Genomic DNA, 20,791 nt, shown 5'->3' on the forward strand with positions numbered 1-20,791 from the left:
ACGACTTTTCCCCCAACTCCGGAAAGCCCGAGACCGCGTTTTGCTTATACGTCACCCCTGACTCTAGAACGGCGTCTGGCAGACAGGGTACTTGTTCATCACAGTGTGTGGAGCAAATAGATAACGTGCAGTGGGGTGGGGGTGGGGGTGCCCTCCACTCGAGCACTGGAACCGAGCTCCCTGCCCGAACTTGTTAAGGGGCGAAGGAAGGACTGTTCCAGGAACAAGGAAAGAAGAATTCACGTTCCAAGTTCAAAGGAAGCTTTTCTGTTATTCTTTGTCACCCATCACTGATAAGGAAACTGAGGCTCAAAGAGGTTTAGTGAGTTTGTCACTTATCAGGCAGCTAGAAAGGACCAGAACTTCGATTTGAACTTGGGCCCCCGGGCTCCTCTCCCAGGGCTCTTTCTACTACCCGTTAGCAAACAGACAACCGGAGGTTAACGCATAGATCTGCTCTGCAGCACAGGAACCCTAACCATCACCGCCAATGACAAAAACCATGAGAACAGCGTTAACCAACACGTAGTAAGAGCTTACTAAGAGCTTACTATGCGCCAGAAACCGGCCTGTATACTTAAAATGCATTATCTCAAGGGATCTTCACCAACAAATCTAGGGAATGGAATCTATTGTCATCCTTATTTTATAGTTACAGAAACAAGATCCAGAAGCATTAACAAGCCTCGGTTCACACAACTACGAAGGGGCAGCACAAAAGTTCAAACTCAGGAGGATCAGCCCTCCCTCATAGCATAGCGGCTGTTCTCCAGCCTGGTGGGCAGGTTGGTCCCAGCATCAGGCAACCGGCCTCTGGCTGTCACCGAGTGGATGATAATAGCAATTATGGCCTTTCTGGGGCTCTTAACATTTCTATTTTAAGAGAACCTCGCAGCCTTTTGACAAAATTTTCTGGTTTTCAAATCCAGGTGTTTGGATGTTATGTCTCCATGGGGGGAGAGAGCTCAGCTCCTAAAACTCCTGGCCTCTCTGTGCCCTTTATCCTCTCGACTCCAGGGAGGGAGGAGTGATTTATCCGGCAGGAGAATTTGGGAAGAATAGAGCGGTCCTCTCTGTTCCTTGCGTCCTCGTGGAAGAGTGGGTTGTTCTTGAAACTCACGTTCTCCTGTGCTGGGAGATCCACTGAGGTTCAGAAGCCCCAGACCTACAGATATCTGGACCTATCAACAATAAAGGTGACATTTTGGCTTCTATCTGTGCTGTGGACTGTATCGCCCCAGAACTCATCTGTTGGAACCTGGTTTCCATTTTGATAGTAATCTGGTTGCAAAGATAGAATCCCCAAGAATGGAATTAATGTCCTTAGACAAGAGACCCAGAGAGCTCCCTCGCCTCTCCCACCCGGTGGGGACACATGGAGAAGTCAGCAACCTGGGAGGGGTCCTCACCTGACCATGAAGGCACTTGGTCTCCCACTGCCAGTCTCCAGGACCACGAGAAGGAAAGTTCTGTTGTCTATAAGCCACCCGGTCTACGGTGTTTTGTTGCAGCAGCTCCAACGGACTAGGACAACTTGCATATCCCTTTGTCTTAGTTTTCAACTGGTTAATAACTCCAGCAGGCAAGATGCCGTCTTTTGGACCTCCTCAAAAGGCCCATCACAGGGAGGCTACTTTTAGTGAGGTGCAGTGTCGCGTTTATCGGGGGGAGCAATAATTCAGCACTAGGGATGTGTTTTCTCTTTCCCGTTCGCTTATTTATCCCATATTCACTTGCGAAGCACCTCCTATGTGCCCGGCGCTTCGCTAGGGACTGTTTAAGGATGAGCCATTGCAAGTGGGAGCAACGAGCCAAATCAAGACTGAATGGAGTTCTTACTTCCAACCTTTCTCTGGGAGGTTGAGCAAGAGGAGGGGAGAGAGGGCGTCAGCTGTTTTCAAGGAGCTTGACATCCACTCCCCATTCTTTGGGTTGCAGCACCCTGGTTTTCCTTTGGGGGTCACCCACTTTATTGTGAGCCGCTCCAGTGGGACTGTCAGTCAAGGCACCTGGCCCCTCCCCTGGCCAAGGGATGAGCCCATGGTCAAGACAAAGCATCAAACTCTAGATGTGGGGGCTGGTGACTCTCTGCCAGAGGGACGCAGGGCAGAAAGCACATTGCCGCTTTCCCCGCTCCAGAAGAAAGTCCTTGAGGAGCCTCGCTCCCTAGACACATGGGACTGTTTTAGTTCTTCCCTCCCTCCTTCTCTGCTTCTCTCTTTCTTGCTTAGTTCTCAATTCCCCATCTGTGAGTTTCTCAATATCGGCCCATTAAATTGTTTTCAGCATAAGTCAGCCAGAATCGGGTGCCTTTGCAAGAGAAAAATACCATCGCCACGGTCTGCACATGGACTGTAGGAATTAGAACTTTGTGTTCAGTGCCTTGGGGAACTTGAGGTTAAGAGGAGACTTTCAAATTTAGGGTCAAGGAGACCTTGTGGCTCGCTGATTAAGAACACGGGCTCTTGAGTCAGCCCTTCCTGGATATAACACCCGGCTCTGCCATTTGTTAGTTACTGGCTGATGTGGGACACATGACCTAACTTCCCAAGCCTCAGGTCCTCTTCGGTGAATGTAGGATAATAATAGCACCTAGCTCCCAGGGCTGGCAATGCGGTGAAGTACGTAATAACCTTTGGCTGTTATTTTAGTGATTATTCTTCAAGATTTCTTCTGAGAAGTCATACAAAACAGGAATGTAAATTGCAAAAAAGACGCTGAGCAGGAAAGCACTACAGAAAGCCTTCCTCCAAAGGGGATGTTTATTTCAGAGACACACAGGGGGACGCTCAAGCAGCTGTCTTCCAGGAAATCGTCCACAACCCAGGGTGAGTTCTAAATTTTAAGTGACTAGCCAGTGTCAAAGGATTGGAAAGGGAAGAAAACACACTAGGACGATGTAAAAATCTAACCACACATTGCATAAGCTCTGAGCTCTCCCAGATTGAATGAGAATCCTGAATTTGGACGTGCTTCCCATCTCCATTAGGCAAAGAATCAACACCATCATCCATATTCTATTGGCAGCTACCTCTGCACTTAACAGTAAATATCAGAAACCAAATATCGGGGCTCCCTAGGATCTTGGAAAGAGGAAGATGTAAATGATTAATCCAAAGGCTCAGGGCCTTTGCATTGGAGGTTTTTTCTGCTGCAAGTGTTCTCCCCAGCACCCCCATTGCCCCTTTCGGTGTTCACCTCTACCTTCTTATTTCAGCTCAAAGGTCACCACCTCTGAGAAGCACTCTGGGTTCTCTCTAGTGGAACTAGCCTCTCAGAGTGTTCTCTGTGTTTCCTTCCCAGCGGTACCAAGTTTGTGATAGATGTTTCCGTGATTGTTGGATCGGTGCCTTTTCCCAAGTAGACCACGAGTTCCAGGTGGGCAAAGATATTGTCTGTTACGCTCACTTCTGTAGATCGGGGAAGATTGGTTCCAGACCCACAAGAGAAACTCTATCCATCTTTGTTTGTTTCATGACTTTGGTAAATGTCTACTGATTAGCTTTCATTCACTCAGCAAGGGCTTAAATTCTTAGCATGTGCTATTCAATGATGAATGCCATCATTAGTGCATTCCTTTAATTATTAATTCATTAATAATCTATAAAGGCTTACAATCTGCCAGGCACTGAGCAGTGAGGACCGAGCCGTGACAAAAAGAGGAAAAAATCCCAATCACAGAACTCACAGAACTTACACTGGAGTGGGAGGGGGTCATCAATGAATACATAAATAGACGCGTGTCCCAGGAGACATACGTGCTTAGGAGAATAATAAGTGGAGAAAAGAGATAGGAAGAACTGGGGCCGGAGCACATTGTGGGCGGAACTATTTTATTTTATTTCTAAAGTTTATTTATTTATTTTGAAAGAGATAGAGAGGGAGAATGAACAGGGGACCCGACGCGGGGCTCGAACTCACGAACTGCGAGATCATGGCCTGAGCTGATGTCGGATGCTTTACCGACTGAGCCACCCAGGTGCCCACAATTTTAAAGAGAGATGCTGGAGAAGACCTCACTAAGCAGAGACCTCCACAAAGGAGGGAACACAGCATGGGGCAACCGGAGAGGGGGGAACATTCCAGAAAGGGAGCGGCAGGTGCAAAGGGCCTGCAGGGGCGTAGAGAAAGAAGAATCCAGGATGACCCTGATGTTGGTGTGAGTAGCTGGCTAGAGGCTACCATGGCTCAGGAGAGAAGGGACAGTGAGAGAAGAGCCCAAGTCCTCTTTGGCCACCTTGAATTTGACATTAATGAGGAAGTAGGAACAGGGAGATGCATATTGGCTTTTATTTTCTTTTAAGATTAGTTATTTATTTCGAGAGAGAGAAAGAGAGCATGAGTGGGAGAGGGACAGAGAGAGAGACAGAGAGAGAGAGAGAGAGAGAATCCTAAGTGGGTTCAGCACTGTCAGTGCAGAGCCTGATATGGGGCTCGAACTCATGAACCGTGAGATCACGACCTGAGCCGAAATCAAGAGTCAGATACTTAACCCGCTGAGCCAACCGGGCGCCCCCATATTGGCTTTATTTTTTTTTTAATTTTTTTTAATGCTTTTACTTTATTTTTGAGAGAGAGAGGCAGAGACAGAGCACGAGCGGGGGAGGGGCAGAAAGAGAGGGAGAGACAGAATCTGAAGCAGGCTCCAGGCTCTGAGCTGGACAGAGCCAGCACAGAACCTGACCTGGGGCTCGAACCCACAAACGGAGATCATGACCTGAGCCGAAGCCTGACGCTCAACTGACTGAGCCACCCAGGCGCCCCCGCATTGGCTTTATTTTTAAATGTTATTAAAATATTGCACACACACAAAATAGCAGACACGATGGAAGTATCCAGCCTCATGGATTTCCCAAAGCGTGGTGTTGGGTAATCAGCACCGCCCCCCCAAAGGCCCTCGTGCCCGTCCTGGTCCCTGTTCCCTCCCTCAGTGACCACTGTCCGGCCTGGCACGACAGACGCATTTTATTGGCATTTTTCAACCCACGATCAAGAGATAATATGGGGCACTGTCTCAGGTCATTCTCAGAAAAATACCTCATCTGTTTTTTCTTTTAGACTAAGACTTTTGATTTGTTTTGTTTTGCTTCCTTTTGTTGTTTGCAACTGAGAGCTTTGCTTAGTTGTTTTATTCGCCTTCTTCTCAGGGCGAGGTGCTAATGCGGGGTGTGGGTGGGGTCGCTCGGGGCTGGCAGTCACCTCCTGTCCGGACCCCCGGGTCCTGACCTCTGTGAGCGGGGGGCCAGCCACCCACCAGACCAGCTGGAGCTGCAAACCCTACTCCCTGCTTTCAGAAAGCAAGTCCCCTGCCCACCCTGTCCCCGTCCCCAATCCCCCAGGGGCTTCCCCCCCCCCAACCCTGCCTCGTCCAACCCCAGCAGCTGGTTCTTCTTAAGGCATCGCTGTTAGTTTACAGTGGCTGCAAGTGTTCATTTTCATGTTTTAATGAAAACACAGCCAGCTTCATTCCATCCTGAAAATTAATGTCTTCTTTCTCTCTCCGTGTCCCCCTCCCTCTCACTATATCCACCGATTGTTTCTTTTGGAATTAATTCCCCTCTCGCTTTGCCTCCGTAGAGCTCTGACTCCCGGGAGAAGGAAGAGGACAGCCCCTCGGGGCCACACAGAATGGACAGGCCAAGCGACAGGAGGGAGGCCGCCCGCGCTCCTCCAGGGCCTCGAGGAAGGCACAGTCACCCCTGCAAAACACAGCGCCCATCTTTTTCATCCGCTTTTACTTCTCAGGAGTCCCCGGTCCCCAGAGACCTGTTTTCACCTCCCCGGCTCGGCACACATGTTTTCTACATGATATTAACCGGTCGCCTTTGAATCCGCACATCCTGGTATGCTTTGGATTCACCGAGCTCATTTTTACACACACACACACACACACGCACACCCACCCCGGAATCTGTACTAGCTGACTGCCGGCAAAAGAAAACATGAGTGTGGCTCTCTCTCCTTCTTTTAAACGGCTTAATTGAGATACAATGTACACGCCATAAAACTCACTTAAAGTGTGTTCTTGCCTGACTTTGCGTTTATTTACTGGGGTGTGCATTAGCTGTTTCTTCTTGAAAAATGGGGCCGCCGGGTGGACATTTTGACCCTACAGGCTCCCCCCTTTGACAGGTGACATCTAAATAGAGAGCAGATTCTGTCCATGTTTCCACCCCCTTCGCCCCCCTCCAAAAGTTGTTTTATTCATTTTGCCACTTACAACCTACTTCCTGTGTTTGGAGTCTGAGCCGCCCAGGCCTTTTCAGGAGACTTGCTGCCTTGTTTCTGCACTAATAGTAAGTTTCTTTTGTGTTGGAGGGGTTTTCTGTTCGGTTTTTTGTTATTTAGAGTCTTCTGCTGTTTCCCTTAACTGCGGGGCTGGGGAGACCCCAATGAAAGGTATCTGTGTGGCCTAATGGACTCTGCAGAAGTATTTGGTACTTAGAGCCAAATGTAAACGTTTGCAGCATTCTGACTCTGGGGGTGGTCAGAAAGGAAGATGGTTAGGAATATGAAGAGGCCTGGAGCTTTTTCCTGATATTAAAATGTTAATCTCTAGTTTCGCTCTGACTTCTGTCTCTGTTCCCTCGTTTGAAGAATAGGAGTTAAAATAACTGCTTCATGGGGCGCCCGGGGGGCTCAGTCAGTGAAGCATCCGACTCCAGCTCAGGTCACGATCTCGCGGCTCGTGAGTTCTAGCCCCGTGTCGGGCTCTGTGCTGACAGCTCGGGAGCCCGGAGCCTGCTTCGGATTCTGTGTCCCTCTTTCTCTCCACCCCACCCCTGCTTGTGCTCTGTCTGTGTCTTTCAAAAATGAACAAACATTAAAAAAAAAATTTTAAGGGGCACCTGGGTGGCTCAGTCGGTGAAGCGTCCGACTTCGGCTCAGGTCATGATCTCGCGGTCCGTGAGTTCGAGCCCCACGTCGGGCTCTGTGCTGACAGCTCGGACCCTGGAGCCTGCTTCGGATTCTGTGTCCCTCTTTCTTTCCACCCCACCCCTGCTTGTGCTCTGTCTCTCTGTGTCTCTCAAAAATGAACAAACATTAAAAAAAAATTTTAAATAACTGCTTCAGCAGATTTGCCTAAGGATCGCAACGTGCAAACTCTTTAGAACACGATCAATTTCTCCGAATCTACAAATACTCATTAAATATGAGTTTGAAGGAGCTTCGCTGATGGTATAAGAATTCTGTTTCTGTCAAGGAGCATTAATAAAAACGTAGTGGCTGCGGTCAGACAGGTATGCTCCAGCTCAAGCATTCACTCAGCGGATGCATACTAAGGCCTCCTGGGTGCCAGATATTGGGGACTGCAATGGTGGCCACGCAGGGAGAGTCGGGTAGAGGAGAGAAGATGTTCACCATGTAGTCAAGCAAGTAAATATCTACGTACAAACGATCCAAGTACCACGGCAAGGGCTGTGGGAGAAACTTCCGCTGTGTGTGTACGTGTGTGTGTACGTGTTCAAAAAAGTTTTAAGAGGATGTATATTTTGCTGGTAAATTTATCCCTACCAGCATAGAAAAATTTTCTGGAACAATCCATGAGAAGTTGGTGACAATTGTTTCTTTTTTGTGGTAGGATCCAGAAAAGTACATGGGGGAAGGTCTACTTTTTATTCTATACGTGTCTTACACAGTGCGAAGTCTCTAACCACAAGCATGTATTTTTTATTATTTATTTGCTTGTTTACCTACCAGTGGACCTTCTCTAAGCAGTAGACTGAGAGTCCACGTCGATTTTCTTCGTTAGTTTTCTCCATTCAAAACCAAAACGTGTTATTTAAAATGAATAAATGATTAAGTGCTTAAAGTATTTAACTTGTCATGCCAAACCAATTAAAGAGTGCATATAAAATCGTTATACTTGAAAAGACAAAGGTCATTTACGAGAGTGCAGAAATTCATCAACCCACACCAAGGTGTTCCCAAGCCCACTCATGCCCACAGAGCTTGCCCAGACAATAACCTTTTTATTCAACAGATATTTATTGAGTGCCTACTGGGTACCAGGTGTTGTTCTGGGCACTGGCAGGTAAAACAATCGCCCAATCTCCTGTTGTAGGAAACAGACAATATATCTGTTTCTTTTATTTATTTTTTTTAAATTGTTTTTTAGCGTTTATTTATTTTTGAGACAGAGAGAGACAGAGCATGAACGGGGGAGGGTCAGAGAGAGGGAGACACAGAAGTGGAAACAGGCTCCAGGCTCTGAGCGGTCAGCACAGAGCCCGACGCGGGGCTCGAACTCACGGACCGCGAGATCATGACCTGAGCCGAAGTCGGCCGCTTCACCGACTGAGCCACCCAGGAGCCCCTATCTGTTTCTGATCAAGCAAATCCAATATACATTATATATAAATCAAGCCAATCAAATATACAATATATATTTTGTAGAACTATATAATAATAGAAGTATTGTGACGAAAAAGGAAAGCAGGGCTGGGTGGTGCGGGACCAAGGGATTGGGTGGTGCTTTTTGGTTATTAAATAGAATAGATTTTGTGGTTGCATTCGCCATAGAGAAGGGCCAGGAGGCATGTCTGAGGAGATGGCACATCAACAAGGACCCAGATGAGGAGAAAGAGGCATGAGCCGTGGAAGAATGTTCTCTGCCCGAGAGACCGGTAAAGGCCCTGATATGGGAGCGCCGGAGACCGGTGAAGTCTAGCGGTGAGCATACACACCGGGTATGCCATTCTGTCCTCCTGTCGTAGTGCTCCAAACATTGCAGAATCTAGACTTATGTTCTAGAAAGGAAAACTGAAACACTGATAGCTTTATTATCTTTGTGTGTCTGGGCCTCAATATGCTGTTCTGGGCATTGCCTCTCTTCTTGAGATGGTAAACAAAAATAGTCGCTGTGAACTATACATACCAGGGAACCAGAAATACAATAAAACCTTGGTTTGCGAGCTTAATTCGTTCTGGAAACATGCTTGTAATCCAAAGCACCTGTACATCAAAGCGAATTTCAAAAACTATTGGCTCGGTTGTGATCGTGTGACGGCCCACATCACGTACGACTTGTATCGCAAGACATCTCTTGGTTATCAAGCGAAAATTTATTAGAAATGTTTGCTCGCCTTGCGGAACGCTTGCAGAACACGTTACTCGCGTTCCCAGGTTTTACCGCGGATCTTTTTTTTAACATATCTTTATATTTCAATATATTTTTTAAACTTCGTATGGCCATATTCATCCACAGTTGCCATAATACATTTTCTTTCTATTGTCCTAACAGCATCTCATGAAACCCGTGTGTGTTTTATTACTGCGGTACATGTCCGTTTTTAGGCACTGAAATTAACTTAGCAACTATCACTCCCAGGCCATTTCGACAAGGATTCTGAGACGTGTTGTTTTCAACCGACTCTAAGTAGGAGGGGGGCTGGGACAGGCGAGTGAAACCATGTGCTACTTAAAGAAAATAACAGGGGCGCCTGGGTGGCGCAGTCGGTTAAGCGTCTGACTTCAGCCAGGTCACGATCTCGCGGTCCGGGAGTTCGAGCCCCGCGTCGGGCTCTGGGCTGATGGCTCAGAGCCTGGAGCCTGTTTCTGATTCTGTGTCTCCCTCTCTCTCTGCCCCTCCCCCGTTCATGCTCTATCTCTCTCTGTCCCAAAAATAAATAAACGTTGAAAAAAAAAAAAAAAAAGAAAATAACAAAACATAATAATGCCGTTGGTGCTGCTGACGACAAGCCTCTTCTGACCGAGCACCTTGGCATGCTCTTCCCACTGCGGGACTCACCTGTCGGATGAGGGGCTGGCGATTAAGTTTTCTCTGCGTCCTCTGATGTCATGTTCTCTTTCCTTTTCTCGCGAGGGGTTTCAGTGCCAGCTCTGTCATCAGTCATCGTCACTACGACCGTCTGAGTGTGAGGTTCACCTTCTCCTCTTTCTCCAAACAGGGCTTCTGTGGGTGGGTTGTTCTAGAACACTGGCTCTCAACCAGAGGTGATCCAGACCAGGAGAGGCTTGGCAGCGCTGGGAGATGCTTTTTGGCTCGCCACACTGTGCTCCTGGCATGTAGCAGGTGGAGGCTGGGGGTGCACTGCCCAGGACGGCCCCCCACTCCCCACCCCCGACACACGAAGAACAATGCTGCCCCCAGTTTCATCAACGGTGCCGAAGCTAAGAGCCTCGGGTCTCGAGCAACTGGGAAAGATGAAGAAGGGAGACCGTGAGTGGAGGACACTGTTGCCTTATGATGCCCACGCGGTATTTCCCACCCAAGAAACACGCAGCAACTTTTGTCTTAGTTGATGCTGATTACTCTCGATTATCCATCCCCAGAGACCTGGGCGTGCGGCTGAACCCCACGTTAGGGGACAAGCACGAGGGGACAAAACCGGAGGCACATTCAAACATGTGCCGTAACTACCAGAGCGTTTTCTGCTCTGTCTTCAGATCCTTGGTTTCATTCAAGGGCCAACACAGTTGATCTGCATATGGCATTCAGCAGCAAAGTAAACTTTTTTCTCGGGTCTTTTGTTTCCAAATCAAAGGGAAACAAAGGACATCAAGCCCCATTCAGGCACTTTCAATGACTCTCAAATAAACGTGGGAGCAATACTGGAGCCGTTTATAATGCTCAGTGATGAAAAAGCATACTTATTAACCTTGTAAACATTCTATAAAAGTACAAGGGAAACTTCATAAAGAATATCCAAGTGTCCTTTTAATATAATAGCCCTTTGTACTTTGAAATGTTCATATGTGTACAAAATAGAATTAAGCAGAACAGACTGGAAGAACACAGTCTTCGAGCCTTCTAGTAATGGTGCCATTAAAACATTATTTTGCAGTTTCTTAAGACTCAGAAGATTAAGGTTTCTCACCCCGAGATCAGTTCCACTTACAAAAAGCACTTTGGACCCATATTTAACCAACCGTCAGAAGGGATTCAAAAGCAGGCTAATTGAACACGGGGGTTTTGGAAACTCTGTAATGATGACCCGGGTTTTTTTCTGGAAAACACCAACAAGGGCAGCTTGGCAGGAAGCAGGAATTAGACAGGAGAATTGATTTGAGACCTGCCCTCCACACTGGAAGGAAAACTCCCCCGTAAGAAACGGTGAGGTTTGAAAGTGCAGGATCTATCATTCACACGGCCTCCGGCCTTAACGCGGGGCATTTTCTCACCACCGTAATTCCCCAGGAACTGCCCTTCTCGCGTGGGACAGATCCACCCCTCGGAGGAAAGGAACCCCGCTCTATCTGTTCAACCCGTCCTCTCCCTTCTGTGTCTGAGCCATCGCCGGGTTCTCTCTGTGTTTTGCAATCCCCTCCATGGCTCCAAAGGCCGACAAAGTCTGTCTCCAGTGAGGGTACTGAGCCAAAAGCCCACACCGCCTGACCGTATTTTTCTCTTTCTTAGCTTTTTACCCGCCGACTTCACATTTCTCGGGAGCAGGCCAGCTCGGGCAGACCTCCCCCGAATATAAAGTTCTGCAGGGGCAGGCTGGAGAACCACACAGGGGAGATTTCACGAGGAGCCCCGTCTGACGTTTTCTGCCTGAATCCTTGGGCCTCGCTCCAGCCTACAAAGGCAAGTGGCAGGAAACTAACAGCCATAATCAAATGAGCTCAGCCAGCCTGGAGTCTCTTTTGCAAGGGGATCACAGGCATTCTGCCCAGCAGAACCTAGAGAGAGAGAGAGAACCTCTGTCCTGAAATCTCTGAAGTTTCCTGCCAGTGAGTCAGTACATACCTGACCAAAAAAATAAATAAAAAAAGTTGTCTAACTGGTTTGACTGTTTCTGCCAGCTATTGCTGAGAGAAGTAAACAGAACATCACCGCTTCAGTTATGTCTGACTTGGGCATTCTTTTCAAGTCAATATTTGTCATCTCAGTGCTGTTCCATTGCGGCCTTTGAGACGGATAGATGGGCACCTCGTCCTGGGGAAACCCACCCAGCAGTCACCAGCCTCCACCGCACCCCCCCCTCATCTCAGGACGGGGGTGGGGAGGGTTTAGTGACACTGAGTCAGGACTTCGCAGTTACCTCGTCAGGATGTAGCTGACTTGAGAAATGCTCTCACTTTGCCCTCTGGGCTCCTCCAGTCGGGGCCCCGGGTTTCTGCCGACCGCTGCACTTTTCAGTGAATTCGACACGCAGGCGTTCTCGGTGTCTTCATTCAGGAAGTGGCCAGCCTTGAGATTCTTTCTGCTCGGATGCTACAAACAAATTGCAGAGGAAGTCAAGTCAAACTTTCCCTTGCTTCTTTTGTTCTCCAACCAGCAATTCAGAAAGCAGAGCTGGTTTTTTCTTTTTGGATGCCTTTGAAAGATTGCTCGTAACTAGCAAGGCAGAAACCCTCATGGGTTTGATTTTTGTTGTTGTTGTTGTTGTTGTTGTTTTAAGCAAAGATCCTCCTAAACTCATTTTTTCAAAAAAGCAGAAATTTCCTAGAAGTTTCTTTTAAGGCTGGGTTTTGTGTGTGTGTGTGTGTGTGTGTGTGTGTGTGTGTGTGTTTGAGCCTTTCCAACCCAATTGGTCCCTTAACGTCACACAGCTTTCTAATTGTTGTTCTTCCCTTTAGATTTAGATTTCAACCAGGAGAGCAATAATGAGCTTTGCATGGACAATGGCTAAATCTGAATGAGGCTTCTGGTGCCCTAATTCAGGGCCAAGGAAAGCTAACAGTCATGATTCAATAAAGGTGCCAGTCCACGGCAGGCATCAGACAGAAAGGAGACACCTTATCTGTTGAATCTACAGATACTACTTGAAAAATCACACATAATTAATCCCTTCTCTTAGCGGAGGCTATTTGAAGCTTTATCACCAGCTTGTATGTACGATTTCATCTCTAGCTTTCACTGATGGCTCCGAGAGGGGAGTATTTTCAAACCAGAGGCAGTTCATAATTTAGACATGCCTACCACCCCTATTCTAGTTAGCTAATAAAAGAAGCTTTGCACTAAATAACTGAGGGAACACAGAATAGAGATACATAGCAAATATTTGCCAAGTGGCCCTGAAGTGGCTTCCCAGATGGCACGTTCTGGGGAATAAAGAAGATACGACAGCCCCATGGATATCAATATGACATCTGATGGTCCTCCCGCGACCCTCTGTGTACAGGGGTGGGCAGTCAATGGGAATTCGTTTTACCATGGCAGTGCTCTTATATAGGCTAGAAAAAATATATACGCAGAAAGAGGGAGAGAGTAACCCAACCTGTGGCTCCCGTAAGGCTCTCCACTAAAGGAAGTTGTGATGATTGAAATTCATCACACCGTGTGAATTCTCCTGGGTCAGGAAAAACTGGCATTGGCAGAATCTGAACTTAATAGTATTTGCAAAGTTACTCTTATGTCAGAACATGTTTGCCCAACCATGATCGTCTCCTCCCTCTTTATCTATAAACACATATACACTGTAGATATTTATAGACTAATAGGTATATGAAATCATTTATGCAAGTTGTAATTGACTGTGTAATTATTGAATAAACAGGGGATGAAAGGAAATGTGAGGTTCTGAAGCTTTAATTCGCGTTTTATCTTTTATTCTTTCAACTGTTTATTTACTTGTCTACATTCTCCTCTCTGCTGATTATTTTCTAGGCATGCATTTTCCCTTGGGCAACATCAGATGAGAACATCATTTCATTTGCATCTCAGGGGAGACAGAGAGACAAACAGAAAGCAGAGAGACAAACAGAAAATCAGAGGCAGCATTCTGCTTGGACACCTCCAAGGTATGTGGGTCATCGTTAGACACTGTGGGCACCGTCACTGTTCTTGAAGCTTTGATGTAGAAACATGTAAGACTTACAACGTACCTGAATCTCTATATAAAGCCAACAGACCTATCCTGTATTGAGGCGATCGCTATTTATTTACAGAATTCAACTGCCTTCAACAAATTCTATCAAATCCCTACTGTGTGCCAGGCGCTAGGATACGAGGAGGACTTGTCATCAATGCTGGATTGCCCAGTGTGCAGACGAGACCCTCACTTAAAAGTCCAGAAAGCATGGCTGAGAGAGAGCAGAATGTTCTGGGCACAAAGAACTGCAGGGAGGTTGTCCTGAGGCAACACCCAGTTTGGTGCGTCTGAGGGACTGAAAAGTGCCCACTGCTTTAGTGAAGCTGAAAGGGTAAGTATGTCTCTTACTCATTTGCCATAGGACAGGGGTTAGTCAACACCTTTTTTTGTAAATATTTTGGTAAATATTTAGTAAAATATTTATTTTATTTTATTTATTTAGTAAAATATTTAGTAAATATGTTAGGCGTTACAGGCCTTGGGGTCTCTGTCGCAATTATTCAACTATGACGTTATAGTGCAAAAAAACATACACCATAAACAAATGTGTGTGGCTGCATTCCAATAAAACCGTACATGCGGGCATTGAAATTGGAATTTCGTTGGGACAGTTCTACAAATAGAAAGCAGAGACCCCATCACAACCCCGCCTTGCCCGCCATCGGAGACAACCAGACAATTCAGAAAAGTCATTTTTAATTTCAGCACACACATGCTTTTACCTCTTTGAAAAGCGCAACTTGATTTTTTATGCGCGTTCGATTTATTTTAACTTCCATTTGGGTACGGGTCCTGAGACAGTGGAGATTATTATTCAGAAAATGAGCCTCCCCGACTCCTGCTTTGGGTGGAATACACTTCCCTGCACCACTGACATTGGACTCGGCCGTGTGACTTTGTTGGCTAATAGGCCGTTAGCGAGCGTGAGTCCGGCAGGCCTTGAGGTGTGTTTGCATTGCAGCTCATGCTCATTCACATTTCCAACATCGCCACGAGGGGTGTATATGCCCGTGTATCCAAGGAGGATGCACACGCCCGGAGCAGACTGCATGTGCCCCACTACTGCGAGCCCAGCCTAGAGCAGTCTCAATCATCTGAACACCTACCAACTTGCAGATGTTTGTGTGAGATTAAATAATTCCTGTTTTAAGCCAATGAGCTGGGGGATGATTTGTTACATGGCATCATTATGGCAATAGTTGACTGATGTAGGCCCCGTAGTACTTCTAGGTGTTAATCCGGCCACGGCCAGACCAGTACAGTTACTAAATTGCAGGGGGCGGGGGTGGGGGAAGCATATGTAATTTTAAAAGATCCTTCAAAAACTTGTCTTCCTGCTTTGACTTTGTTATGTAAATCAAAGTCAATTATAGCCTTTCAGGCACTAAATGAAATTTGATGGCCATAAGGCTTCAATGAAGCGGCATATGGTTAAAGAATAAAAGAGGTCTAAGGTACTCATTTATTTATCCAGCACTAGATAAAGCCTTCATCCACAAAGACTTTATCCAGAAAAATGGTTCACTCATTAAAGAGATGCTCGTGGGTTCTTTTGTACGACACCTTGTAGTTACAGTGTTGAGTCAAGTGCTTACCCTAGGCCAAGCACGGTTCCTAGTGCTTTGCCTACATCAGCTTCTTTGACCCTCAAAATTTAATGTTGTAGTCACTGTTGATTATCTCCAACTGACAGATAAGAAAAGGGAGGGACCAAGAGAATAACGACTTATCCAAGCTCCATGACTTGTAAGTGACAGAGCTGGGGTTCAAACCCAGGCTTTCTGATTTCAGAGCCCACCCACCTACCCCCCATGGTAAGACATATCTGGTTTTTGTTGACAGGGGACTTAATAAGAAGACAAACCAATCTTTACAAACCACGGCAGGACCGGGATGGAAAAAAACAAAAACAACAACAAAAAACACACACACACACAAAACGGGGAAGTCTGGTTAAGAACAACAGAGAGGGGGGCGCCTGGGTGGCGCAGTCGGTTAAGCGTCCGACTTCAGCCAGGTCACGATCTCGCGGTCCGTGGGTTCGAGCCCCGCGTCGGGCTCTGGGCTGATGGCTCAGAGCCTGGAGCCTGTTTCCAATTCTGTGTCTCCCTCTCTCTCTGCCCCTCCCCCATTCATGCTGTGTCTCTCTCTGTCCCAAAAATAAATAAACGTTGAAAAAAAAATTTTTTTTAATAAAAAAAAAAATTTTTTTTTAATTTTAAAAAAAGAACAACAGAGAGGACCTGTTTTAGACAGGAGACCAGAGAGGGCTTCTCTAGTTAGGTGAAGTTGTCTGAGAGATGAAAATGATCACACACAAAAAAATGGCTGGGAGAGAGAAGAATGTTCTGGGGACAAACAACAGCAGGGAGGTTGTCCTGAGGCAGCACCCAGTTTGGTGCGTCTGAGGGACTGAAAAGTGCCCACTACTTCAGTGAAGCTGAAAGGGTAAGTATGTCTCTTACTCATTTGCCATAGGACAGGGGTTAGTCAACACCTTTTTTTTGTAAAGCACCTAATAGTAAATATTTTAGGCGTTTTAGGCCTTGGGGTCTCTGTCGCAATGATTCAACTATGACATTATAGTGCAAAAAACCATACACCATAAACAAATGTGTGTGCTCCATTCCACTAAAACTGTATATGCGGGCATCGAAATTGGAATCTTACTGGGACAGTTCTACAAATAGTAAGCATGGGCGTGAAGACACATAGGATTTTCATATTTAGTGCATTTCCAACATATCGGGTTGGAATAATTTTGGAATACTATGGAAATATTATGATATTTGATGTATCTCGACCTTGGAACTCTGGTGAGTTCTCTGTCAAAATAGAATATAGGTCATACCGGTAAGAACAAGAGATAATTTTGACTGAAAGTAATGACAAGCTATTGGGGTCTTTTGTTAGGTTTATTTAGTTATTTTAGAGAGAGAGAGACAGAGGGACAGAGACAGCACACACAAGTGGGAGATGGGCAGAGAGAGAGGCAGACACAGTATCCGAAGCAGGCTCCAGGCTCCGAATTTCAGCACTGAGCCTGACGTGGGGCTCGAACCCTTGAACCGAGGTATGACCTGAGCCAAAGTCAGATGCTTAACCAACGGAGCCATCCAAGTGCCCCAAGCTATTGGTTTTTTTAATCACTGTGTTAAGATTCTCCAGCAAAAACAGAAACAGAATATATACGTGTAGGGAGAGTTAGATTGTCTCACAATTTGCCATTTGCAGGCTGGGCATCTAGGAGAGCTGGGTCATTGAGCCTGAGCTCAAAGGCCTGAGCCCCAGAAGCACTGGGGGCAGGAAAAGATTGATGTCCCAGTCATGCCATCAGACGGGAAGAGCCAAATTCTGCCTTCCTCTGCCTTTTTGTTCCATGCAGGCCTTCCACGGATTAGAAGAATAGACGATGCCAACCACACTGGGGAGGGCAAAGTGTTTTACTGGGTCTCAGCATTCAGATGCTAATTTCATCTGGAAAGAGCCTCCCCGACACACCCAGAAATAAAGTTTAACCAAATATCTGGGTACGCCAGGATCCAGTCAAGTTGACACAAAAAATTGACCGTTACAATCATCTAATTAACATAGAGGAGTAAATGATACCATCACCCAGAAAAAAAAAACAAGAAGATCACGTTCTTGCTAAAATGCCACACTGACAGAAGTAATGTAAAATGCATGTTTCTAAACTTTAGACACAGTTTAGACCCGGGTTTAGACCCGGTTTTAAACACAAACCGGGTAGTGGGTATCATCATTGAAGGAGTATTTAGGATTCATCACTGCCCAAGAAAACTTGAATTGCCCTGAAGTCTTTGAGAGGTCCTATGTGAAAGAAAATTGACAAACGTTTCCCCATATTTGACAATAATCATCCTAAAAATTTACATCACCTAACCAGTGATGCATAGTGAAGCCGAAAGAAACTTTCCACATTGACAATAATAAAAATATTTTTTCAGCCAAAAAAAATTGCAATCTGTAGTAGTATTTTCTTCTTTCATTCAAATTAAAGAGTAACTTTTATTATTTTTTTAAGTTTATTTATTGAGAGAGAGAGAGAGAGAAAACCAGTGGGGTAGGGGCAGAGAGAGAGAGAGAGAGAGAGAGGGAGATGCCCAAGCAGGCTCCATGCTGACATCAGAGAGCTGGACGCAGGGCTCGAATTCATGAACCATGAGAGCCGAACCGGGATGCTTAACCAACTGAGCCACATAGGCGCCCCGTAAGTGTTAACTTTTATAACTAATTTTGTATTCTTTTTTTTTTTTTAACGTTTATTCCTTTTTGAGACAGAGAGAGACAGAGCACGAATGGGGGAAGGTCAGAGAGAGAGGGAGACACAGAATCTGAAACAGGCTCCAGGCTCTGAGTTGTCAGCACAGAGCCCGACGCGGGGCTCGAACTCACGGACCGCGAGATCGTGACCTGAGCCAAAGTCGGACGCTCAACCGACTGAGCACCCAGGCGCCCCTGTATTCTTTTTATCAAGGAAAGCTTCCAAACTTCCAGGCTAGCAAAGGTGGAAGCAGCCCTGATTAAACACCTACCGTGTGAGCCAAGCACAGCTCGATGCTAGAACAGAACAGACGATGTGTCCGCAGATTCACTGACGCGCTCCTGCTCCAAAAGGCACAAGGCATTTGCTTTCCCTTGGAATGTAGGCTGGACCTGACAACTTGTTTCTGGCGAGTGGCATATTGTGCAAGTGGTGATGCTGGGTGACGCTGAAGACCGGTCGGGAAATACTGCCATTTCCCCCACGCTCCTTCCTTCTGGAAGCCGGTGGCCATGTCATCAGAACACTCCAGCAGCACATGGAAAGGAGCGGAGCCTTCCAGCCAACCGCCATGCGAGGGTGCGATCTTCGAAAGAGATCCTCCAACTTTACCCAGTCGAGCCTTCGGGACGCTGGCAGCTTCAGCCAACGTCTTGACCGCTCGTGAGAGGCCGTGGGCGAGAGCCATCCGTTCAAACTGCTCTCGGGGATTCCTGACCCTAGAAACCGCGTGCGATGAGAGATGCTTGTGATGTGAAGTTGCCACAGTTGGGGGGCAACCCGTTACCCAGCGAGCGATAAAGAATACGCTGACACAAGTCTTGGCTTTAGGACTCTCACCTTCTGACGTTTGTTTAATAGGAGTGGAATAAATGTGTTTTTGAGAAAGTGATGAAGAACAGGAAGCCAAAGAAATGTAGCAAATTATCATTAACTGTTCATTCGCTTATCAGATATTTACCGAGCAGTACCATATGTTATCTATGTTCCAGGCATCAAGCTAGAATAATAAGTGGGAAAGACATAACAGCCCCCCCCCCCCATCATGGAGCTTCCAGTCTGGAAGAAGAAAGTTTTTGTCCTGTGTCTGATGCCTACTCACCGCAGGACCCTGAAGTCAAGTTTCCCTGTCCCAGATAATATGCATTATCTCATCGAATCCTCACGATTGCCCCCTTCGTCTCACCCACACCCACCCTGCAGCCCTCCCCAGGCTCCCTTGCAACTTGGCAACGTGACACAATTCAGACCAGCGACGCACAGGCAGGAGATCGCTGGGCAGATCCGCTGTCTTCGGAAGGACGCGCTGTCTGGAGAGGGCTGCGAGTTATCCATCCTGCGAATGTCAGGAAGGGCCGAGGGAGCAGCTGAGCTCTGACATTCTTACACCATCGAAACAGAATAGTAACTGCCTGCCTTTTAAGGGAGAGAAAAAAAATAACCTGTTCGTTGAGGTCTCTGTTGGGTTATCGTCGGCAGTTGCTACTTATGGCTAAGAGCGTTCCCGATCGACTTAATGAAGTCGGAGGAGAGAGCCAAGGTCACAAAGCCAATGAATGGAGCAAATCGGAAATCAAAATCGCATCTTCTGGACCCCCAGATCTGTATCTTAATCATGATGCTATGTTGTCCTCATGTTTCCAAAAGTAAGAAGAAGAAAACGAAGCAAAACAGAAAACAGGATAGAAAACGTATTTGTCTGGTTTCCCTGATTGTATCCAAACAGCGTAACAAGCTATTTGATATGGCCTCAAACCACGGGACATTACATCTACATTCCAATTTTAACAAAGACTTAATTGCAAATTTGGGGGAGGTGGTGAAAAGGACTAAGGAATTCCTTAATGTTGATGATGTTGCTGGAAACGTGCTAACCTTGAATACATCTTTGAGAGGAGTTGAAACAGATAGACCCCATTCCTTGAGGGTCCCTGCAGCCTTATATTTACGGGGCACTTACCGTGGGCCTCATGATTTGGTTCCGCGGTCTCACCTAGTCCCTCTGTCACCCAGCAAGCTGAGCCCGTGCACCCCATTTCACAGCTCAGAGAGGTTCAGTAGCTTGGGCAGGGTGATTCAGCTCGCGCTTAGGCTTAGGACGGAACTCTGGTCTGCCAGTCCGGAGCTGGACTAGAGAGGGAGTAGCAAACTGTGTCCACATGTGATGGTAGGATAAGTGATCCTGGATATGGCAGCAACTATGACAGTCTCTACAGGAAGGAATAAAATTCGGGGGGCGCCTGGGTGGCTCCGTCGGTTGGGCGTCCGACTTCGGCTCAGGTCACGATCTCACGATCCGTGAGTTCGAGCCCCGCGTGGGGCTCTGTGCTGATGGCTCGGAGCCTGGAGCCTGCTTCCGATTCTGTCTCTCTCTCTCTCTCTCTCTCTCTCTCTCTCTCTCTCCCCCTCCCCTGCTCGTGCTCTCTCAAAAATGAATAAAAACATTAAAAAAAAAAAAAGAAAAGACTAAAGTTTGGCAAATGTTCTGGTGGAGGATCGGAGTGGAATAAACACAGGTCGGTTCCTGCTCCTGCCCCACCTGGCTGTGACGTTAGGTGAATCTCTCCGTCTCTCGGAGCCTTTTTCTTCTGCTGTAAAATGAATGTCATACTAACACCGGCCTCGCAGTGGTTCTGAGGACTCAGGGGGGCAGAGCCACTGGACTCCAGGCAGGTGGTGCAGCCGGTCCTCAAAAAATGTTAACGGTTAGCATCTTGGTTACCGT

General features: G+C 46.8%; 1 protein-coding gene and 1 long non-coding RNA gene across 2 annotated transcripts; one reads left to right on the forward strand and one right to left on the reverse strand.

Moving 5' to 3' along the window:
- The first annotated feature begins 2,604 nt into the window (after window positions 1-2,604).
- Window positions 2,605-6,087, forward strand: LOC115509617. Its single transcript, XR_003967441.1, has 3 exons — window positions 2,605-2,828; window positions 3,304-3,378; window positions 5,578-6,087. It is a non-coding gene; the product is annotated as an uncharacterized LOC115509617 (long non-coding RNA).
- Window positions 6,088-9,659: 3,572 nt separating this feature from the next.
- On the reverse strand, window positions 9,660-20,353 carry LOC115509953. Its single transcript, XM_030309370.1, has 4 exons — window positions 20,027-20,353; window positions 18,338-19,482; window positions 12,009-12,181; window positions 9,660-10,158 (listed from the first exon to the last, which is right to left on the reverse strand). Exons 2-4 carry the CDS (start codon window positions 18,995-18,997, stop codon window positions 9,948-9,950), a joined length of 1,044 nt encoding a protein of 347 aa, XP_030165230.1. The 5' UTR covers window positions 18,998-19,482; window positions 20,027-20,353; the 3' UTR covers window positions 9,660-9,947.
- Window positions 20,354-20,791: the final 438 nt, after the last annotated feature.

The sequence above is a fragment of the Lynx canadensis genome, chromosome A3 (genome assembly GCF_007474595.2).
Source record: "Lynx canadensis isolate LIC74 chromosome A3, mLynCan4.pri.v2, whole genome shotgun sequence".
Lineage (NCBI taxonomy): Eukaryota > Metazoa > Chordata > Mammalia > Carnivora > Felidae > Lynx > Lynx canadensis.